This window comes from Ambystoma mexicanum, chromosome 1q (assembly GCF_040938575.1).
Source record: "Ambystoma mexicanum isolate Mex_15411 chromosome 1q, UKY_AmexF1_1, whole genome shotgun sequence".
Classification (NCBI taxonomy): Eukaryota; Metazoa; Chordata; class Amphibia; order Caudata; family Ambystomatidae; genus Ambystoma; species Ambystoma mexicanum.
This window is the reverse complement of record NC_090922.1, coordinates 803,095,617-803,120,730: the sequence shown is the minus strand read 5'-3', so window position 1 is coordinate 803,120,730 and position 25,114 is coordinate 803,095,617. Positions and strand designations below refer to the sequence as shown.

The window sequence follows — 25,114 nt, the reverse complement described above, 5'->3', positions numbered from 1 at the left end:
ACAATGCATTTACTGTAATGTAACCACTCTATCGCTATAATACCTACGGATCATGGGCGCTCTCAACAAATGAAATAAATAAAGGGTTGGCGCGTTAGTGGTGTACCAGGAATGAGAGGAGAGCGAGTGGAAGACAGAACACCGATTGAGGCAGGGGTGAAGGACGTTTAGAACAGGGGAATTCCAGAGGGCCATGTTCTAGAACAAATTGAACTTCTGCATTCATGTGGGCAGAGAGAATTGAGAGACAGGGTACCAGCCATCAGTGCCTGGTCACTTCCACAACTGATGGTCCTCTTTGGGGAGCAGGACCTTGCTTATGCCATGCACTGGCGACAACACACTAACCTGATCCAGTCTGAGGACTGGACGGCGAGCTGGCACATTGTGAGGCGGTGGCGGCTGGAGACCAGGCCCTGGAAAAGAGAAGAGTGAGTCAAAGCAGGGCAGTTATTTGTGCACATGTCAAAGACCAACAGCCTGTATATCACATTTGCATGAGCCGAGAAGGGTAAACATGACGATTACTCCACATACGGCATAACACTCTGATTAAAGCTGGGAGATTCATATCAATGCTTTAATCGGGCTGGAACTACCCGAATCAGTACCGGCACTTCAGTTTGAAATCATTGAGTACCATCCTTTCACCAAGCTAAAGGAGAGTACCTGGTATCTATCAAGAAGAAAGAGTTTCAAAATGACACTAAAAGGCCTGCTCCCTCCTCCACCCCCATCCCGGCTTCTAACATTGTTCTCCTCTCTCCATGCTGTAAAAGTAAAGGGCATCTGCTCCTGCACCCCCCAGACGCCCCTGTGTGTGCCCTTTTGGAACAACACCGAAGAGAGCCCTCCCAGTGCATCTGTCTCTTTAAGTGAGCTCATAAAGACACATCGGATGTTCTGTGTCTGAAAGTCTGCATTGCAAATGGTTGCCATTAGCAGGATTGCAGCCATTTTAAAAACATTACCAGCTAGTCTGGCCTCCTTGTCACAGTCCTTACTTACGCGAGGCGTCTTCTTCTAGACAGACTCTATACACTGCCCTTTCCAACCTGGGAAAGAAGACAGATCCCAAAGGAACTCCTAGTCTCTCTTCAACCCTTATCATTTTCGCAGTCCCCACCCCTCCTGTAACACTGCAACGGTAAATAGATAAATCTGAAGGACTAACAGCAAGCCATTCCCAGTTATGAGTCGTCTCCTCATGAAGCAGCTTAGTTTCTAATAGAGCCTGGACAAATAGTGCCTTATTTCCCCCAGTCTCTGATATGCATTGGTGCCACTGTGCGTCGAGTGTTCTTGTCCCACAGGAGGATCTTCAAGTTACAGCAGTGGTTGTCAACTTGCCATCCCTTCGAACGAGGAGTGCAGCCACGGCCAGAGAGTGGCTGCAGGTTCTAGGGGAAAAGGGCCTCACAGGGTGAGTGCTGTGTTGGGCCATCAGTCCAGTCAGGAGCTATGGGCTTCGCAAGAGGCCCATCGGTCGTGGAACTGTAGGAAGCTCTGCGCAGCCCAAGGGGTACTCCTGGCATCTGCTCCCCTGATTCAGAATCAGGAATTAATGGTTAGGACAGACAGCCATGTCTCCAGGGCGTTTTTAAAGCATCAAGGAGGCAAAAAGGTCCCAGGCCCTGGCAGACCTGACTGAGGAAAAATGGTGTTTGCTGGCTGAGAACAATCTATTTTCACTAGCAACACTACGGCTTCCGGGGAGAGAGAAGGTGCTAATGGAATAGCCGAGTCAGTCATTTATGGCATCACTGCAGAATGCGCCCCATCCTTTCCTGTGCCAGCAGAATTGTCCCCAGTTTGGCGTTCCATGAGCAATCTCTTCTCATCACAAATGGATGCTCTTCTCCCACCCTTCATCTTGCATGGTCTCTCCCAGGCAGCTTGGAGGCGGGATGCCCGGTCTGTCCCTTGGCCACAGGGTCATCTGTCATATGCACATCCCCAATTCCACTGATCCCCAGCATGCTTCAGAAGATTCTGAGGTAGCAGAGGTGCTGCTGATTCTGCTAATTTACCCAAAACGCACTTGGCTCCCCCTTGGTGAGCCTACAGGATCAAGGGAAGCCTTGCCATCCATCCTACACTGGTTCCCTCTGTTCTCTGGTTCCTCATGCTGGGCCTTCCAGTCCCCTGTCACCATCTTGTAGTGGCTTGGAAGCCGAAAGGTTATTCCTGAGAAACCTGGGGTGTTCCCAGCGTCTATTGCATTCGGGAGGCCAGAAAGCCAGATACTCCCCTGATATCACTGGCATTGGTTTCTGCTGAATGAGGAGAGGGAGCATCTCCATTGCCCATTGATTTTCTCAAGGACGGACCTGTGATGGGGCTTTCATTTCCAACCCTACGGCCCCAATGGGTGGCCGTGAAGGTGTTTTGTGACAATTGGGAAGGAGTGATTCAGTGGGAGTCCTTAGTCACCAAATAGTGCCATAGATTTGAGCTTTGTCATCCAGTATCTTGCCCATCGTTTCTCCCTTGGCATTTGCCACTACTTATTATTAATCACCCCATTCTGGGGCAGGTTTAGCTTGTAATACCCCACCGGCCCGAACCATTCTCTCAGACCTTAGTGAGGGCTGAGGGCTGTTACCAGCCATACCGGCGTCAAACGTGGGTGATTACCACTTTCAGCACCCCAGGCCTCCACTAAGGGTGCTAATAGTGTTTTATGAAGATAATCGCTTCTGCATACATCACGCTTGCCCAATTTCCCTACAAAACAAAACTGTGAACAAATACGGCTGATGTTAGGAATAGTAAAGGGCAGTAGTCGTTTTACTGTTTCTAAGGCTATGGGACACAGCGGCCGGTACGTGCCGTGATGAGATGCCAGCAGGAAGGTAAACGAGGCCAGGGGCCGGGATTGTGGTGACCAGGAGATTTGAAGTGGAGGAGAGAAGTGACAGGGGGAACTCGGGCCCAAAGTGCCTGTCAAAAAACAATATGGAGGCCTGGTGGAGTGGTGCAAGAGGCCGAAATAGAATGTAGGCGTATACTGACAGCTATTCGCCAGGGTGTTAACGGAGCCCTCTCTAAACCGTTGCCAACATGTTCCTTCAATCTTTTATCGGATAAGTGATATTCTCAGCTGCGGTGGCTTCGGAGCAACTGGTGAGGGAGATACGTTTTTTCGGTTGTCATGGGCTTTACATTTGCTTCTTTTCTAGAGAGGGTTTGCTTGGCTTTCGTTATGAATCAGGAAGATGTTCTTCGTGTGTTTCAAGCTACCTCCAAGGAGGGGCAAGTTGATTTGTCGGATGTAGCCCGCTGTCTTACTGTAAACTTGCATCAATTTCAAGCTCTGTTTATCACTTTCAGAGGTGCAACGTGAAGCCTTCCACTTCGATCAGGTGGTTTAAGTTGGCTATTTATTGCAGCCTGCGCGTCAGGAGGCGCATCCATGCTAGAGCTCAACCCGGACCATTGACACTGGGCATGTGGAGACCTAATGGCCCGATTGTGGCGAAGCATCTACCTAGGAGAGAACTTGAGTAGGCGGACCCCACCTGTCCTTATACCAAATATGATATATATTTGAGTTTCTAAAACTTCAAGGAGCACTATAGCAAAAAGGCCATAAGCACTTCAGGGGACTAGAACACCTTAAAAAAATCCCCGAAAAACCATTCCAAGGAGCATCTATCTAGGACATAAATGTGGTAACTTGTCAACGTCATTGCTTTCGGTAGACGCTACAAACGGATGCCGAGTGGTCAGTGTTATGTTTAGTGCTTGGTTCACATAAAACATGAGGGTGGGCAATGACTGACCACAGATTGAGCTCTGACAAGGGGATTGCGTAAGCACTGACGAGGAAGTCGGACAAGGGGTAATGCCCCGATTTCTTATCGTAATCATAATTACTCTGTGTCCAAGGTCTGTTGCAGTCCTCAATCCCGCCCTCCAATCACACTCTAATAAGAGTGACTTGTGACACATAGGAGTTGGTGAACTAGGTCTGGAGGGTTACAAGCTCAGAAGGGGTGGGATTTGGGAAATGAATAGGGACAGATGAGAAACTAGGAGTCCCTCTGGGGTCGGTCTTCTGATTGAAAAGGTTAGTAGGTAATTGCAATGGGTTATTTATAATGCGCTTAATTGTAATGGGTTGTTCATAATGCGCTTAATACCCAGAGGTTTCTAAGGACGGACCTGGGGATCGAACCTGTGTTGGTCAGCGTAGTCTTGCTTCTAAGGCGAGCATGTTGCCCCTGAGCTATCCTCATAAGACAAGACTCTCTGGAAGCAGACGCCACACTTAAGGTCTGTGAAAAGGAAGGCTTGGACTCGGAGTCATGAAAATTGCCAGTCAACAATCGGGTCATCTCTGCTCAGACTGTATTGCATTGTGCTTTTTCCCTGTGTCATGCTGAGGTTCAGATAAAAAGAGGATTCCTACACAAGAGTGAAAGAGGGGTTTGAAACGTGGAACGGGATGGACAGAACAAGACAGAGGAAGAGAGGGTGGGCGAGCGAGGAGAAAGACAAAGGGCAAATAGAGTGAAACAGAAAATAGAGAAGGCCACACAAAGATGTATGCAAATGTGTGGGACACAAATGAGAACACACAAATATTGAGCGACAGAGAGTACTGGAACCCCCAATAGGATTTTCTTGTGTGCATCCATTTATGTGTAGAATGAACTAAGACACTGGGGATCTGTTAGAGAAAAGAAGGCTGAAGACTGTCTGATGCCTCTAGAACAACAGTGTTCTTCCCAGTCCTTTGACTTAGAAGTATGACAGTCAAATCACTCCTTTTGTCACACCGCTACGACCTCAGAACCCACGATACGCGGAACGATCTACATACGACGGCTGAAAGAGTAGAGCATCCCATTCCACCACACCAGCGGCTGAGAGAACGGCCAACCAAGAACATAACCTTGGCTGAGAAGAATCTTAAAGTAGCCCCTTAAAGAGGTTTATAGAGCACTGCTTGCTCCGACCCTTAGAAAGTCACCATTACCTCAGGGTTCGGTGCACGTTACAAATAAATAAACTAAACTAAACTAAGCCATGAGGGTCCTTGGTCATTACAAATCTGTTTCAGCCTCAATGTTTCATTAAAATTAATATCCTTGGGATGGCAGTGGGAATCTAAATATGATGTTATGTTATGTTATGTTACCTAGACTTATAAAGCGCACGGTCGCCCAAGGGCATCATGGTGCTGGTGGGGAAGCTACGAACAGGAAAATCAGTAAGCTAGAATAAAGTGGTTTTCAGGGCTTTCCTGAAGGCCAGATGGTTAGAGGTAGACTTGAGTAGCAGTGGGAGGGTGTTCCACAGCCTGGCCGCAGCAATGGAAAAAGCTCTGCCACGGAATCTTTCCCGGTTATACCTGGGAACCACAAGTAGGTTGGTGGTCGAGGAGCGGAGATTGCGTTCCGGGATATAACGGAAAAATTTGGTTTGAAGAAATTCAGCTCCTAGACCCTGGATTGCCCGGTGGACAATACACAGAGACTTGAACTTAACTCGCTGACCCACTGGAAGCCAGTGGAGTTGGCGAAGCACTGGCGAGATATGCGCTCAATAGGGAGAGCCCGTGGCTAGTCTAGCTGCCAGGTTCTGCATACGTTGGAGTCACTGGAGAAGGCCCACAGGCTGAGAGAGGTACAAAGAGTTGCAATAGTCCAACCGTGAAAGGACTAATGCAGCCACCACGGGAGGGTGCATAACTTCCGGGATCATAGGGAGGACCCTCTTAAGTACCCTAATCTGGTGGTGAGCGGATTGACAGACCGCTGAAACCTGGTTTGACATGGAAAGAGAGGTGGAAAGAATGATCCCTAAATTCTTTACTTTGTCCACTGGACAGGGCAGGGGGCCCAAAGATGTAGGCCAGAAAGCGGGGGTCCGTAGTGGGGAGCTGGAAGGGCAGCCCACCAGCATCACCTCCATTTTATCGCTGTTGAGCTTGAACCAATTTTTGTCCATCCAGACACTGACTGCTTTTAGACAGTCATGAAGGCAAGCTGAGACCTCAGTTTGTTCCTGATCCAAACGGATCAGAATTTGAGTATCATCAGCGTAGAAATAACAGTTGAGTCCGTACGAGCGGATAAGGCAGACCAGCACCCAGATATAGATATTAAAAAGAATAGGGGAGCGAGACGATGCCTGGGGAACACCACAGGTGAGGGCACAGGGGGAAGAAAGAAAAGGGGGCATAGCAAGGGTCTGAGTGCGACCTGCGAGAAAGGAAGTAAACCAAGCAAGGACCGGGCCAGAGATCCCTATTTGTGCTAAACGTGAAAGAAGAATAGGATCGTCCACCGTATCAAATGCGGCGGACAAATCCAACAGAATCAGGGCTCCAGCTCCACCCGCGTCAACAAGTCTGGACATATCGTCTTGCACTGACACAAGCACACTCTCTGTTCCTCTCCCTGGCCTAAAGCCTGCCTGGGCAGGGTTAAAACTCTTTGAGGATTCCAGGAAGGAAGACAGAAGGGGCGTGACCAAAGATTCCAAAAGTTTAGACAGGAACGGGAGCAGGGACATTGGGAGAAAATTAGAAGGGATAGTAGGATCAAGTGACGGCTTCTTAAGCAGAGGAATAGCCCTTGCAGATTTGAGCACCGGAGGTACCAATCCAGACTGGCAAGAGTTATTTATAGCCACTGTAATGTCAGACAGAATGTCCGGGGCATTTGTCTTCATAATACTTGCAGGAATGGCATCCTCTGGGGAGGAAGATTTAATTTTTAGGATGGCTGCTAGAACCTCTGCCTCAGTGAACAGAGGGAAGGTGGACCAGCTAGCTGGGGGGTCAGTGGGAGTAGATGGCACAATGCTAGTGGTGCATGAGGATTGCGTAGCGGAAGATTTAGCGATGTTCGATCGAATCACATCGATTTTCGTGATAAAAAAAGATGCCAGGTCATCACATAGCTTTTGCGATGGCTTAACCGTAGAGGTAAGGGGCTCAGAGGAAGCGAGTGACTGGACAATAGAAAATAGTGTTTTTGGCTTGCATAGAGCATTTCCAATTTATTGAGCAAAGAAAGCGGCTTTGGCCGATTTGATATTGGCTAAGTAGCTAGAGACTAAGCTTGTACGAGTCTTTAAGTAAAGGGTCATAACTAATGCGCCATTTACGTTCAGCTTGTCTGAGTAGCAGGCGAGCGCTTTTTAGCTGATCAGTAAACCAGGGCTGAGAGAGTAATCTCCGACTTTGAGTTAGTTTAAGTGGGGCAAAGACATTGGCGGCGGCCAACAGCGACTTCGAGAGTGCAGATAAAGATACAGGTCCCAGGGAAGTACACTTAGAGGCAGTAAGGGCACCGAGTGCCTTGGGATCAACTGATCGCCAAGAGCGAAGTAACGTTTTAGGGGGGAGAACTTTACAGACGGGAGTGGCTGGTATGAAGAAACATGATATCAAGTGGTGATCAGACCAGGTCACTGGCTCAATAAGGCCCGAGCCAAGTAAAGGATCCCTGGCAAATACCATGTCCAGAGTATTTCCATGCAAGTGAGTAGGTGCTTGGATCAGTTGGCAGAGATGTAGATCAGAGAGGCTATCCAAAAGCGAGTTGAGTTCATCCGATCTAGGAAGATTGAAATGCAGATTAAAATCACCTAATACCACGAGATTGGTGTACTGCAGGTGTAGAGCAGCCATGAGGTCAGCTAAGCCCTTCCCAAAAGCTCCTATAGGGCCCGGTAGATAAGCAGGAGGTGGGTGACACAGGATGGCGACAGCACACATCGACAGAGGAGGGCTTCCATAGTAAGTGTGTGTGGGCAGGGTATCTGGCTAACCGTGTCTCTTAAAATGACTGCAATGCCTCCACCACACTTGGGGGGCGGACGATCATAATGGGTGATACGATAATTGGGGGGGGGGCTTGCACTACAGCAGGCGCCGAACTCGGTGTCACCCAAGTTTCGGTCAAGCATAGAAAGGCTGGTTGCCTATATGTTAGCAAGTCCCAGATCTCACCCGTATGAGCTGGAAGGGACCTTGTATTTAGCAGGCACAGAGCAGGAGCTGATTATAATATAAAGTTCAGACCTACAGGCAAACAAAGCAGACTGCAAAAATGGGTCCGATAATGGGATCAGGGAAGAATGCAGAAGCCTAGTCAACTCAAACTGTTGCAGAATTCAAGACCCTTTAAATTTCACTGACCCACCAGACTTCACAGGGCTCCCAAAGGCCTTAATTGCCACTCATTGCACAGTAAGAGTGAAAACTGAGATACCCATCTGGAACTCATCCCACAACAACTGCTGAGTATGAGCAGTGCCCCATATCTCTACATGGCACGCCAAACCGGGTATGCTAATGGCTGATGAATAGCGGCAGAGGGATAAAGGGTCAAAAGACTTCTGGATTGTGACTGAGTTGAGGCTGGGGGCCAAGCTGACAGCTCTTGATTCTGGGAGAAAATTGGTCCTGTGGCTGCCCCAGAGAGAGCTCCAATCAGCTTCAGAGAATGGAGTAGAACTAACGAGACATGGGATTTTCTAGTTCAAGAAAAATGAAGGACTGGACAGAGAATCTCCAGGTACTCAGAGAAGAATGCAAGATTGTAGATCAGTAGAATAAAGTAACTACTTTTCCACTGCTGCTGTCGAGCTTCCACCAAGGAGGGGCAGGCATACAACTGCAGGACCTTGAAACATCCTCAACCCTCAAGGACACGATTCAGTCCCAGGTGGAAGGAATGGAACTGGAAATGGTGCACATGTGCAGCAAACTGCTAAAAGTGCCAGTGAGGTAGGCGAATCAGAATGTTTTGACATGCATCTTGAATATTGAAGGCAATGAAATATTCTCTTGGCCTCATCACAAAATAAATATTGTTTTGTATTCTCTACATGGTGAACTGTAAGGCCTTTACAAACGTCAACTCACGTTAGATCTACTACTGGATGAACGTCTCTGGACACTGTAATGAATCTTTCTGAGTCCTCACAGAGACCCTGCCTAAAGTCTCCTCCCAGGTGGCCAGGGAAAGGCAGACGCTTTCTGATCCTGACCTCGGGGGTGGTGTTTTGCCTGAGGATCACCTGGGAGAAGAAAGGGCCCAGGGGAATAAGAGTACTCCGTTCGGTGAGAAGCAGTATTTGTCTTCCTCTAGGGAGGACATATCCTTATTACCAAAGTATGTAATGGCTTGTTGTCATAACAACCTTTTTGTTCTCCCAGTTAAACATCTTAATATAGGTAAAAAAAACATCATAAACTCTTAGGCATTTAGAGAAATGAGAACTCTTCTAAAACTCTGGAAACAGTGGAAAGAAGTCTATAAATAATAACAATTCGAACTCTAAAGAACTTTATTCCTCTATACAATCAATTCTTGTGGTTGAACCATATGATATTCCTTTAAAGAATATTAGTGGGAATAGAAATGCGCTTGAGATAAAAAATCTAGGGACTCCAAGTCCCATAATTCCCAAAGTACTAGGACGAACAAGAGGGCTAAAGAGGAACAAAACTGATAAGTGCAGTTTGTTAAGGGGAATGACCCACACCTGAGGGAGACTGGGAGGGTTAGAAGGCCCCCTCAGGTGCAGGCCAATAGAGAGCCGAGAGGTCCGGGAAGAGAGCCAGGAGAGCAGTGTGAGCAGTGTAAGCAGCAGAAGCAGAAATTGGAGGAAGGAGAAGACACCGGAAGCACTCTCGAGACGAGAGTTGTAGCCAGTCCTAAGAGGGTCTTTGCCACCAGAATCCTTAGTTGCAGAGGTCGTGCAGCGGGAAGCGTGAGAGAAGGAAGCTTGCCCTCTGAAGAACTGTTTTGCAGAGACTGCGCAGTGGGAAGTGAAAGTGTGGAAAGCTTTCTTCCCCGCAATGCTGTCTCCTGTGACTGGCGAGCAACAGGGAGCAAATGAAGCTCTGTATACATGCGGAGACGGCAGTAGACTGAAAACAGCAGGTTGCCGGGCTCTGAGGAGCCGCTGAAATGAACTATCTGTGGGAACGGGGGAATTGGACGTGCACGCCTTACCCGGAGAGTTCACCGCTGATAGTAACGCCGGAGTGCTCCGAGACCACTCGCATGCTCAATGCATGTGTTTTTAGATTACAAAACACTTGCGTGTGCATGAAATTAATACTGAAGGCAATTTTGAATACCAAACTATCAGAGGCAAGAAAACACATTATTTGCAAAGCCAAATGACTGGCATGGAAGAAAACCAGGTGGAAGTTGATGAAGTGTTGTGAAGTGGTGTTGACAAATTATCCTGACAAACTTTCATTGCTGAAGCAAGAACTGTATAAAACTGTTGAAGATTCAAATGTCTTCAGAAATAATAGGTTGTTGCACGAGCATCCTCACAAACACAATTTATGTTTCTACTGATGAACTAAGGAAATATTATTTATGTAAAGAAGATTACTTTGAATCTTACTATTACAAGAGGCAGAGAAAGAACCTTTTGTTGAACCACTGGAGTGCTGGAACATTTTGTTGTTAAGTTGGAGTTACAAAGAAGGACTTTGGAACTGTGCTAGAACTTTGTTATACACCAGGATATCCTTATTTATTTATTTTTAACTATGGAGCAGCATCCTGCTTGAATCTGGGGAAGTGGGATTCACCCGGATTATCAGGAGAGACTGTTGTCATATTGTCATAACTGTTATATTTGTGTTGGCTTTAATCTGCCTTATTTCCTTATTGAATCATTCATTATATGTATAAGTGTAAGGGACAGATATCCTTTGTTAGAGTGTTTTCTTTATTTTATGCAGATAAATTCTCGTCAGGGTAGGGATAGTGAGAAGTTTATCCAACCCTTTGAGTAAATAAAATGACATCTTTTGAAAACCCTTCACAAAGTTGTCCGCCTCACATTTCTGACCCCTCACAACACTTAGCAATAAAATCCCATGCCCACTTCAACTGAAGCGGTGGGCACGATTGCCTGTATCTAGAAAAGGGAGATGTAGGGCTGGATTTGCAAATGAAACGAGGTAGCAGCTGTGCTATTATAATATAAGGTTTATTTAATAGACAAAACTACTGTCATGATGGAGAAGGCTTGTCAGTATCAGGTAATAAAACTACTGTCATGATGGAGAAGGCTTGTCAGTATCAGGTAATAAAACTACTGTCATGATGGAGAAGGCTTGTCAGTATCAGGTAATAAAATCGCAGCAAAAATATCGCTGGTAAAAAAAATCACAGCAAAAATGCAGTGGTTTGACCCGGTAAAGGTGTACCCCATTATACCATTTAAGGGGAGCAGGGGTTGCGGGGGTGTCCCCCACTCCCCTTAAATGGTATAATGGGTACGGGGTTGCAGGGGTGTCCCCCGCATCCTTTACATGGATTGTGGTGGCAAAACCACAGCATGTTTGCTGCGATATTTTGTGTTCACAGCCATTTTTGCCACGATTTTAAGACATGGAACCGGCTTGGCTCCATGGTCACTGGGGAGTTGGTCGGCAGGCAGTACTTATGAAGGTTTCCACTCATCTCCAGCTCTGCTCTCACAAAGTGATTTTAGTCCTTCTCTTGTGCGCATGCCTGCTCTTGCACGGCACGCCCAAGTAGGTACCTGTGTCAGAGATCCTGGATCTGATGCAGAGGTTCGCACAGGCACACACCAGGTCCTCACATACCTCCCCTTCTTTGGAAAAGCTACTATGTCTCTGCACACATTTCATATCATAGACACTGTACCTTACAAGGAATGTACCTGCTCTTCTGGGTTGGGCTGTGGGCTAATCATTATTTTGGGTCTCAGGACGGCTGTTGTCAATGGTCGGCTGCACAAAGGGTGGCTCGAGGATTTCCTTCTCGTTTTCTGGACCTTCAGGTTCTTGGATCTAAGCCCCCGCACATTTTCAGCCTGACTTATCAGTTTCTTCAGGAGCTCTCTGGACCTGCCGCTGTGGAATACAGTCCAGCTTCTTATGTTACTCTCTTGATATGGAGCTTCCCTCTCTGCTTTCCATACTAGTTTGTCTTCTGTGAGGATGTGGTTGGTTCCGACACGTATCACCTTCTGGGGGTCCATTCTTGGACAGGGTATCTGATGCCTTGTAATTCCGTTTGACTTTGATCCAGTCTCCCACTTTAAGGGTAGGGTTTTGGCCGATTTCCATCATAATGCATCTGTTTTTTTCACGTTCTTCACCCTCCATAGGATGTCCTTGTCTGAGACAGGTTTGTCTTCTCTGATGTTGGGCAGCTATGGTAGAATCAAAGTAGAATATGGCATTCTTTCCCTCATCAACTTGAAGGGGAAAACTTGTTATCGAATTGGGTGAGAGGCTATGCACCACTATGACTTCTAGGGCTTTTACAAAAGGGTCCTTTTCTGAGGCAGCTGGAAGCTGCCTTTTATCAAATTGGACCTCTCTTTCCACTTGGCTGTCTGACTGTGGGTGGTACAAGGTCACTTTGCACTAGGATATTTCCCAAGAAGTCAAGTATTCCTTCATCTTGATGGAGTCTAGCTGGACCCTATTGTCAGTCACCGCCTGTTTATATAATCGTTCTTTTTTTAGGGATGAATTTTAACCTGATCTGAAAATGGAATGTTTTGTATAAATATTGTAACTGTTTTATTTAAGCTCTATGTACTATTTGTGAAAGGTTGACTAGTTTAAAAACATCCCAATAACGTTTAAAAAAATTAAAATCTGTTGAGGTGATGGTTCATCAATACTATTGGACTGAACCATTCGGTCAATCCCACTACTGGTTCCTTTGGTTATTCGCTTGATAATAGTGCTTTGAGCCCTTCCCTTGCTGTGGCCGGGAGGTCTGGGGGGCTTACTTTATTTGACTGGGATACACTAGCGAAGTGATGGACTCCCAGGTAAAATCCACAAGTGGGTGTTCATGGAAAGTTCTTCGGCTCCTTGTAGACCCTACATGTGGAACATATATAACCCAGTGAAGATCTTTAGATACGGGATCCTCAGGGCAAGGGGTACCCAAATCCAGGACCGATGATCCTACCTCTTCTACGAAATTCATCCTGCAGAAAGGACCCTGGAGGGAACAAACCCATGACTAAATATATCATAATGTCTGTGCCTGTAAGAAGAGGCTGCCCATCACTGTTGGCTAACATGAGGGCAGTAGATAAAGAGGAGGCAGTGGAAGACTCGTCATAGTGACGAGACATCTCCGCAAGTTGCTTCTACCTCCCCTCATGTGTGTCCCCAATGCCAATCAGCGGCTCCATCCCCCACACCTCCACACAGAGCACCCACACGCAGACAAGAATTCTGTGATACTGTGTAAAAATGAGGGATGGTTGCTTCAACGCTGTTGCTAGATCTAATGCTGCTCTCGCCTACTGCTGAGCTGTAATGGACAAAGCACTAAGCCAAGGGCTACAAATGAATCACACAATAGTCACCCATAAATAAACTGACACTTGCACTAGCAAGTCATTCAGATTTATTTATATATATATATATATATATATATATATATATATATATATATATACCAACCTGTTTATGTATTTACTTTTTGCATAATATATCAAAGATACACCAAAGTCATCATAGGCAGGAAAATCATCCTCCACGTGACAAGCACATGACTTCCACTTGTGTCACAGTACTCATAGTAATTTGTCTTCCTTCAGTCTGTAAGGATAGTGCTATATTCAAGCCTGTACTTCAGCCTGCATGCATCTGCTCCGGTGTCTCAGGTAGACTTTATTACACCAATGGCCGTGTTAGACAACACGTGTTTTGTGTCTATGCCCATTTTCAAGGCTTTTGTGAGATAACAAACTTTTTTACGACAGTGCAAAACACAAAAATAGAGCAAGGAGGAAGGGTGTATTATTAAGGTTTTAACGAAAATGAGAGCAACATTTCTGAATAAGTGAGGATATATTTTTGCATCCACTACACCAGTCTAATTCAATGTTGTGTCATTGGTAAGGTGTTAGGATCATTCCGATTTTCAGCATGATACATGTGAATAGTATATACACTATGACAGAGGGCAGTGGTAATTGAACAAACACGTGATAGTTCATGTTAGAACTTGTATAAACTAAAAAAGAAGGCTATGATATTGCAGTAAGACTTGCTTAGGTTTCTTTCACCCGATATTCTTAGTTTGGAAAAGAGCTACTTTAGGTGGAAATATTTTGCGTGGTCCGTATTCATTAGTAACCAGCGGGGGCGTGGCTTTTTCCTCCCAGCTAATGAAGAGGCTCGGAGCAAGGGCATTACCATACAGTAATCGCGCCGCTCTGAGCCTCCTCAGTGCCGGAGGCCGCCATCTTCCCTGCCGGGTCACGACGTAAGTGCTCCCCCGTACCCCCCACACCCCTTTCCCACTGACTTCGCACCCTCCCACCCTGCTTCACTTACCTTCTCTTTTCATGTCCCATGCCAGGAAAAGTAGTGTTCCTGGGGCATCCAGATGCAAAAAAAACACTGCCTAGGAAAGGGAGAGGGACTATATAGTCCATGCTCACCTGATCCATGTCAGCCATCTTTTTAAAAAAAACGTAAAACAGACTATTAGTACCCCGGTACATCGTGCCAGGGTACTAATAGCAATATTACACGGGCGGGGCCAATTACCAGGCCTGGTAATGCCCCAGGGCTTCGTTAAGTAACTATGGCTCGGGGCATTACCTGGAGAGGTAATGCCCCTCGCCCGTGTAATTTTGCTTAAGTGTAAAGCTTATGTTGATGCCCAATGCTTGTATAGTATATCAAGATATACAACATGGTAGCCTGCAATATATGTATAAACACCTGAATATGATGTTCTTATTACAGGCTAGTTGTGACATCACAACTGACCTGTAAAAGGAAAATAAGACCACAACTGCTGTTTAATCTGTTATTGTGCTTCAGTTGTGAAGTCACACGGCCTGCTGCTTGAGCCAGCCCAGAGCAGAACTTCAGCTGTCACTGCAGCACTTAATTATAGCTGTGACAGGCTTTTCAAATTCCTTGAGTGTAAAATAGCTTTCTATGATACTTTGCTGACAATAATTCACAAGGAACTGTTTTTGGTAGATTGGTTATTTGAGCAAGAATCTACATTTTGTTACTCCTTTTAAAGTACAAAATGAAAATGTTGATTTTTGTTTGTTTGTTTGTTTGTTTATTTATTTATAAAGCGCTCCCAACCCGGGGTTATCTGAGCGCATTACAAGAATTGTAATTTTCTTAGTTAGATTACATACAATTTCACGGTTACATTAAGGACGAGGTTACAAAAATGGGACTCGGCATAATGCTACTGTATATCATAATACAGAGAATATATACAAGTTATTTACAAAGATACAGCAAACAGCATAATTTACAATGAATGTATACAGCAAGTTAATTACAGAGATAGAGAAAACAGCACAGGTGTTGCTGCAAGGTCCTAGTTTCAAATTCTAAGCTTGTGGTAAGCCTTTGGAGGTGAGCCAAAGTTTGGTGTTTATCCTGAAGTTGTAGAAGGATTGGTGAGCTCTTTAAGCAGTAGGTAGGGAGTTCCAGAGTTGGCCAGCCATGACGGGAAAGCTACTGCCGCCTTTTTTTTTTATTTGAACCTTGGGACTCTTAGGCAAAAGGAGTTAGAGGTCCTAGTGGGTCATGTGGAGTTATTTTTGATGAATTCGTCCATGAGGTATTGAGGGGCTGAGTTGTTGAGACATTTGTAAGTCAGGAAGACTGTTTTGAGATGTATTCTGTCCTGGATGGAGAGCCATTTATTACTTCGTCTGACCTCTGAGATATGATGTCTTCTGGGGATGCTTAAGGCTGTTCTAAGTGCGTTATTCTGGAGTATTTGGAGTTTATTGAGAATATATTTGTTGGCACCTAGGTACAGTGCATTGCAATAATCCAGTTTTGAAAGTATTAGAGCTCTATGATATGACATTTATAGCGCGCCTATACACAAGTGTTTCAAGGCGCGAGTAATGCAACTTTCTGTGGACAGAAAGGCTTTACAGGCATGGATCAGCTTACAACTCTAGGCTGTCGCAGATGCTGTTGCACTGACTTGTTTGTGCAAGCTCAAGGCAGAATCTAAGAAGAACCCCAAGGTTTTTACCTTCTTAGCCATCTTGATGACATTATCGTCGATGCTGAAAGAGAGCTAGTGGTTGCTAATTTTCTTCTGAATGGCTGGTGTGCCTAGATGCATTTTATTAAACTACTTAAACTAATGTAGAGGAGCAGGTGGGCACCTTCTCCCTGGTCTGCACCCCCTCAGCACCGTCCTATTGGAATGATAGACAAAGAGCCACCATTGGGAACCCATGCATGAATCCTTGCAATATTTCTGTACCGAGTCGAGTATATGTGAGACGATATGCACTCAGCCAACCATTTAGTGTGTACCCACAAACTGATATAATGGAGGAAAGTTATCAAGAAGGATGCTCTTTGCTGAGCTGTCGAAATGCAGCCATGAACAGAATGGTTACATTAAAACAAAGTCTGACGACAGCGAAAGAATGTCATAAAGAAGATGGAAGAGCCTATGCTGAAAAGATATGAAAATACTTAAGGATGACGATGTAACGGAAGAACTAAGAGAAGCGTGCATTCAATGATACAGTAATTAGGAACATAAAGAAGAATGAAGTGTCTCACAGGTTAATAAATGTAAATACGCCGAAACACAGTTAGAAAGAACATATAGAAGCTTGCTTATGAGAGGTATATATTTAATGTTTAGGACAACCATTAGAAGAAGATGGACGACGGCTTATGTCAATCAACCCAATTATCTCAAAATACGAGCCCAGGATCTTAAAGTGAAAAGATGGTGAAGAAGTTGTTTTTCCCTTGCAGAATAGAGGAGCACATTGGCCTAGGACCAAGGATGCTATTTCGAGAGATGAAGGCAAAGTAAGAAGGTAGTCCAATGAGCAGACCTTGTGTGAAGGACATATTTCGCAAGGTTAGCAGGAATAAGAACATTTACAGATGCCAAGTATTGCACAATTAAAAGTGCACAAAGCTTATATGGGATAGAGTGAGCAAGTCTCTAAAGGCCAGAAGGAACAACTGCACCCAGCATAATTGAATCAAATAGTGTTGAATACACTGTCAAAATGGACAAATTCGTCATCTTGTAACATGTGACGAAGAGCTCACAAACCAGGGCTATTCACTAGGTTTGAAGATAAGATAATGGTGTGCTTACGCTCCCTTGAATGTTCTAAGACAGTTCAGATTGGCAAGGTCAGCCTTCAAACAGAGGATACTGGCATCAGGCCTACCGATGAGAGAGGGTAGACTAATTGGGAAAACAAGGAGAAAGCTGATGTGTTTCCAAGCACATGGGTTGCATTTCTATGTATGTGCTGCTAGCGAGCCGAATGTCCAAGGTTGGATTTGGGCTGTCAACCAATCAGAAAAGCCTGCCATGCACTTTTACATACAATGTTGCAAGTATTATTCTGCTGCCGTATTCTCTGCTGTAATCAGTGTTATATACCTATTTAGAAGTAGACATGTTCCCCCTTATTCAATCCCACCCCTCGATAGATTTTTGTAATATGCCACATAGGAGGTCATAGATGACGCATTTACCATTATGTAAACTAAGTATAATCAAAAAGACATTGTGATCCCGCATGAATCAATTTGATGAACGATGATGCACCCTGCTTTCCTTCATTGAGATAAAAGCAGTATTTTACCATCTTCCTTGAGTCTGCTCAGTTATTTGGTCTGAGACATTTTATTGGTAATTGCATCTAGCACAAAGACGCTTCAAGGTGCTAGAGCACATTTGGTAGCAGGGGATGGTTCAGGTCTAATCGATTGAGCCCAGACCTAGACTCCCGGACGATTGACTGCTCCCTCCATGAGCCAGATGATCGTAGAGTCTCCTGTGGAGAGCGTTGTGCAAAGAATCACGTGATCAACATACGGTCCATAGGTCCCCCTTTGAAGAAATTCCTGTCCGGTCCCCGCAGGTGCCCCGTGGACGAAATACACATTTTTTAATTGAGGGATAGTCGATGCCGAGAGACTCGAGCTGAGCCACGGATATAAGTAAAACATTGCAGCTGGTAAAAATATAGATGGGGAGGGATGTAATTGTGTTATGTTGTATATATAAGAGACATACAGAGTAACTGGATTTTGGGTATTATAAAAGGTAGAGAGGTAAGAATACCTCAAATTCACAGGCTCAAGAGAGATGGAAATGGCACATGCTATAGTTCCATATCGGAACATTTAAGGATTCCTAAAGGCAGAGCCAGTTAGAAGAGCGCGTGTCAACTCCCAGAGGGAGTAATAAAAAGAGAGGCATTACATTTACTAAGACGGTAAAGGAAGATGTACATAAGGGGAATAAATATATATATAGTGACAAGAAAATGTGTGGAGTCACAAACAGAATACTTGTGCGCTATTTATCACTACTATATTCAGAAAAGGCGTGTCTAGCAGCAATTCCGTACCCACCAACCCATCCACAAAGGCTGGCAAAAGTTAACAATAGTATAATGAAAACGGGGGTAGGAATGCGCTTGACACTGTTAAACTAAAGTAAATCAACAATCTTGCTGAATACAATGTTTTTAATAATAAAACTTTCTTTGAAGAACAGCCGACACGTGTTTCGACACTTAGGTCGTTTTCAAGGCACACAAAACTAAAGATCATCAATTAGCTGGTTATATCCGGATCCGAATATTGAGAAAGTTCCCATCACTTGGGAAATATGGCGAAATGCAAAAGAACAAGGTACTAGTTGCCGTATTGGCCGACTGAATTATATAGCTCGATGTATCGAGTGCGAAACATATATACCAGGATAAATTCGAACTTTCTCAATATTTTGATCCGGATATAACCAGCTAATTGATGATCTTTAGTTTTGTGTGCCTTGAAAACGACCTAAGTGTCGAAACACGTGTCGGCTGTTCTTCAAAGAAAGTTTTATTATTAAAAACATTGTATTCAGCAAGATTGTTGATTTACTTTAGTTTAACAGTGTCAAGCGCATTCCTACCCCCGTTTTCATTATACTATAAATATATATATATATTGAAATTTCACATATGTAAGGGGTACAATATGTTTGTATAAAGGACAAGGTGTTTAAAAACAAATGATGAAAAAATAAGAATAGGTAGCATAAACAAATAAAAACAATTGTTTGCATACATTTTTTGGACAAAGGATTGACGTCAATCTAATAGCTAGAAACAGATAAATCGAAAATATAAATAAAGAAGACAGTTTAAAGATACTAGAAAACAAAGAACGATATTAAGTGTAAGGAGTAAGAAGAACAGTGTCAATAGGCTTTTTCAAAAACAAATCAATAAATGTAGGGAAATACGAGCGGCGATTGATGGTGCCTGCTCAAATATATTAAATCAATATATTGAGTACACTTGAAGAAAAGAATTGGATAGGTATTGGCAGCCTGAATTGACTTGTCATCATGGAAGAAACACCTCTCACACATTTATGCAGAACAGTACCAAGATATACAGCCAAAATTAGGCAGCATCATTCCGAATGGATTAAGGGCACGGCCAATAAGACATTTATACCCTGGCCTCCAGGAGGTTCATTGTCAAATACGGTATTATGTAATCTGGCAACATATAAGGGAAAGCAGCTAGAGAAAATATTGGCAGTATTGGAACTCTGGAAAATGTACCAGAATGAGAAAGAAGACCCAGTCTATGGGAAGTGGATTCTCAGTTTGCATAAAGGGGACATGAAACACCTTCAGCCCCTCTTTTCCCTCCTGAGAAACAAGACATAGAGGATAAAGAGAAGGGATTTTACCCTCTAAATGAACTGAAAGCAGCACCAGGGTATGTTAATCTACAATACAAACCCCCTGCCTATGCTAGTGAAGAGACAGAGGAAAAGAGGAAAAGCAGAGAACGCAAATATATACAGACACGCAATGAAAGTAAACAGCGTGATGAGAAAAGGGATATACAGAATAAACAGATAGAAATAGACGAAGAGGCAGAGAAACAAAAAGGAGTAAAGGATATATCTAAAGGTACGACAATAGTACAGAACGAATGGATGGGAGGACAAGTATTGCTCAAACTGGATGATAAAGTTATTGATGGAGTTCCAGAAAGAGAGGAAAGGGAAGAGCAAGATAAGAAAGATAAGAAAGTGAAAGAGAAGGAAGGAAAGAGGTTATACAAACAAGAAAGAGACAAGAAATTTAAGTGAAGGGAAGCATGAAGAAAGCAGGAGGAAAAAAGGGAGAAGGAGCGGCTAGAAGAAGAGTAACAAGAAGAAGAAGAAGTCCAAAGATTGAAAGAAGGAATGTTACAAAGAAGGTGAGAGGAAGAGGAATTAATGGAAATAATGAGAATAGGAAGAAATTAACAGAAGTAGGGGATTTAAGGATGATGAGATTAAATATTAATGAGGCAGAAGCATGATAGCCATAGAAACGCAAGAGAGAACCGAAGAAGAGAGAGGGTCACAATTGACCTGTGGATGGTTGCAAGGATCATTACACATACCATTATAATTGGTTATTTATAACATGCTTAATACCCAGAGGTATCTAAGGGCAGACCCAGGGATCGAACGTGTGTTGCTCCGTGTCGTCTTGCTTCCAAGACGAGCACGTTGTCCTTGAGCTATCCTCCCAAGACAGTGGAGAGAAGAAGACACAGACACCATAGGGACAAGGATGGGGACATTATAAAGATAAATGAGGGATAAGGAGGGTGAACAAGCAGCCTGTTTTGGATAAATAGGAGGAAGCTTAGATGGCGTCAGGCCAGCCGATTATCAAACATTATCTTTAAATAGGTTAGATCTTGATGACGTGGAAGAGGACAATAGTCAAATGAGTTGGGGTGTAATAATGTCAGACGAGGAAAGGAAACAAAATAAGAAGGCACGATAAGAGGGAGCATATTAATGTTCAAGAAAATCAAGTGTAGAAAAAGGGGTAAAATGTTTAGATAACACCCTATAAAAAGAACACCAGAACCAATAACATATACTGAACAACCACAAGTACGATTGCACAGTACAGGGGATGCATCCCCACCCTATGTGAGCAGTTTGAGGGCATTGCCAGGGAGAAAACTAACAGGTTATGATAATGCTGCCTGGAGAACAAGGAGTGTGAGTAGGTATGACCAAGGACAAAGGTTTTCATAGTTCCCATTATTAGAGAAAGGAGGGGGTCGACCACAATATATAGCATGGCCACAGATGGATAAGGAAAATGGAAAATGCACACTGCCAAGTTTGACTTCCGGTGCGCAAGAATTATTTAAAGAATTCAAGAAAATGATATGAGGAATTACTTAAGCTATGGGCAACATAAAACGGTCTATTATTAGCTATCCTGGGGGAGAGCGCTCATGACATTTGGAGAAGAGCAGGGTACCTAAAAGTAACTGCGCAAAATACAGTGAACGATGGAGTGTCATTCAATAATAATAGAGCAGACCGATGGCAGGCGCTTCCAGTACAATATCCAGAAACATCAGATATTGGGGCGATAATAACTAGAACAATGGGAGGATGAAGAGAAGACCCCATTGCTTTTATTCAGGATATTCAGGATACATGGAGTTTGGAGTCGCACGAACCATGGGATAAAACAGTAGCGTTATTTTATCACATATTATGTCAGGGACTGCAAGAACCAGTACAGAGGCAGTTAAAGAAACAGGTGGGAATGGAAGCAAAACCATGGCCAGAGATACAATTGGCAATCATGCATTATTGCAGAATGCTAAAAGAAAAATATTAGAAGAAAGCCAAGGGTAGAAAGCAAGAAGAGGTGAAGTTGGTGCAGAAGAAATTATCCAAGTTCACCATAGAGGGAGCAGTGTTGACAAGTAATGAATGAAGCACGGCACAAGTGATGCAGTTCCCATAGCAAAACAATATAGCCAATAGCCAAGATCAGAGTGGGTATAATTATATGCCAAGAGGCATAGGGAATGGGCCTCGAGGAGAAGCACGAGGATGATTTCAAAACCCTCAAGGAAGGGGAGTATCTAATTGTGGACAGCCCTTAACATGTTGGAATTGTAGAAAAATAGGACATATTGCTAGAGCATGTAGAAGTAGCGGAGGCATGCAACAACAGAATTGGAAATCTCCAAGAGGGGTCATGGGATATGCTCCACAATATAATACAGACTCACAAGGATATTATATCCAAGATCATGCAAAATCAGGCATATGCACCACAACTACAGCAGTTTCAGCAAGTGCCAATACAGACACAATTGTTACAACCCCATAAATGTCAACAAGCACCAATGCAGACACATCCAATACAGGGACACAACAGCAAACACCTATGCAAATGCAACAGGCAACCACTCAACAAATACAATACACCCCAATGCAACAGACAAGCAGATCACAATTCCAAATGGACACAGGAGCTACACAAGCAGCAAAACCCAAATTAGGGAGTGTGACTGGGGTAGAAGGGAATCCTTTCACAGTCACTGGGATGAATTCATACCAACCATATGATAGCCAACAGGACGACCTCATGTGTTCAGTACTATCTGTAACACCATTCCCCCAAGAGGAGCCAAGGGTCAAGGTGAAGATAGGAGGCAAGACATTCTCATTTCTTGTGCACACTGGAGCGATTCGTTCCTGTGTCCATGAGGGAAAATATCCAATGTTAGTCATTGCCATGAATGCTCAGAAATTTTCTGGAGCCTCTAATTTAGTTCTATTTACAGATGAATTACCCATTTCTATAGGGGAACATGACATGTCTATGCCGTTCCTATACTCTAAACACACACCAGTGAATATACTAGGATATGATTTAATGACATAGCTTAACATGACAATATCTTTTACTGATAAAGGCATAGTGTATTCAACCCTGGGGATGAACGTGAGGGAATTTATGTTAGCCTTTACAGGAAAGAAAGCTCTAAGGGGAGTCCCTCTAGATGAAGAAGTGTTTTTATATGGAGTGACCATTTTATTATTGTGGTTACCTAAATTGGCAGGTAAAATAACAAGGATGCCTGATACATTTTTTATCAGGCCAGAAATTCCTATGGATGATGTATTTTATGGACTACAAGTCCATATGACGTGGACCTACTGAGAGGAGTGGAAGCAGTGAAAATGAAGCTTAAATCAGGAGCAATTCTGCAACGTGCAAAACAGTATCCAATGTCCAGAGAACTGGATGAGGGGATATTCAAAACTATATCCGCCCTAATGAAACAACGCATTTTAGTACCATCAGATCCCCCATGCAACACAGCCATCTACCGTGTCAAAAAATCAAAGGGGGGTCATGGAGATTTATACAGGATCTTCACCCCCTAAATAATATAGTCGAAGCAGAGTTTCCAGCCCGGTATTTTACTGTTGTTGATTTGAAAAATGCATTTTTCTCAATTCCCCTACATGAAGAATCACAGGATTTGACTTCCTTTTCATATAGGATGATTTGCCTGAAACATACTTGTTTGCCCCAGGGGTACTGTGAGTCCCCTTCTATTTTTAATAGAGTCCTTCAGATGGACTTATGAAATATGCAGGTCGAAAGCACTATAATTCAATACGTGGATGACATTTTAGTGTGCAGTGAGACAGAAGAAAAATGTAGAGGAGACTTTGTCAAACTTATGATGATACTTGCAGAAAAAGGGTATAAAGTAGACAAAGAAAAATTACAGCATTGTCAAGAAGAAGTATTATACATAGGACAGTTAATCCTGCATGAAGGAAGAAAAGTGACACCTGAAAGAGCAGAAGCCATTATGAGAACCATACAGCCAAAAACGGTGAGACAAATCCAGAAATGTGTAGGTCTATGCAATTATTGCAGGGCCTGGGTCTTTGACTACAGTACATATATTCAACCACTTTTAAAAGTGCTTAAAGAGACACAGGTGGCTAAAACTAAGTTAGTGTGGACAGAAGACATGACTGAAGGATTTAATGAATTAAACTATGTGATTAGTACGGCTCTTGTATTAGGAATTCCAAATTACAGGGAATAATTTTACTTATTTTGCCATTCAAATGGAGAAGTCATGACATCAGTCATTACACAGTAAACAACATTAGGACATGGTCATAATCCATTAGCTCATTACAGTGGGATTTTAGATCCAGTTATGAAAGGACACTATCCTTGCGAACAATCTTTGGCAGCTGCTGCATTTTCCATAGAAAAGGCTTCAAGTATAACTATGGGGTGTTCCATACCTCTATTTGTAGAGCTTGCATTATTCGCAATTTTGAAAAAATCTGAAACTACATTAACTACTCAAAGAGCATCAGGGCACAAGGTGATTATCTCAAACCCTGCAATCAAAATTGTTAGGTGTAGCACAGTGAATCCAGTAATGTTCATAGATGAACCAGTGGGAGAAGATGATGATGTGCATGGCTGTGTTACATACGCTAAGTGTTATAATGATGTTCCCAAATTTAAAGAGACTGCTGTTGCATGAGGGGAAGTGGTTTTCATTGATGATTCATCTACAATCCATCAAAAAAGGGGGGGTGAGACATTTGGGATCAGCAGTAGTAAAACTGACCTGAGCAGGTACATTTGAATTATTGATAAGTAGAAGATTGCTGTCAAGCTATTCAGCAGAGGCTGCAGAATTAGCTGTGCTTTTTGATGCATTATGAAGTTTTGTGGATGAGGAAGTGACGATGTACTCTGACTCCATCTACGTGTTGTCAACTGTACACGCAGGCCTGTCACGATGGAAGACGAGGGACTTCATCCATGCAGACGGCACTCCATTGCAACATGCAGGGCTATTAGACAAGCTCATTGAAGCCTTGAGTTTTCCAGAAAGCAGAACCATCATGAAATGTGCAGTGCATTAAAAAAGAACAGATTTAATCTTTCGTGGGAACGAAGATGCAGACTTCGGTACACTGGTGTGTACCGAACCTCAGTGAACATGTGGCACAGTTCATTGTAAACTGTATTGTGTGCCAGAAATGTACATCAGGACACACCCTGCGAACGGTGAAAGGAGTAATCCCTAGACCTAATAGCCCCTTCCAACATCTGCATATAGATTATGTATATATGTTGCAAACATGTAATGGTTATCGATACGTGTTAGTTGTAGTATGTTCCTTTTCTAGATAGATCGAAGCAGGTCCATGCACACATCCTGATGCTGCATGCACTGCAAGGTT

The 25,114-nt window shown here is 43.7% G+C and overlaps 1 protein-coding gene across 1 annotated transcript in view; it reads right to left on the bottom strand.

The window, feature by feature from the left end:
- The window catches only part of NMNAT2 (nicotinamide nucleotide adenylyltransferase 2), a 539,474-nt gene that overhangs the window by 252,430 nt on the left and 261,930 nt on the right, over positions 1-25,114 (bottom strand). The window contains exon 3 of the mRNA XM_069641406.1: positions 349-416. Within this exon, the coding sequence (XP_069497507.1) occupies positions 349-416 (68 nt within the window). The remainder of the gene's footprint in view (positions 1-348; positions 417-25,114) is intronic.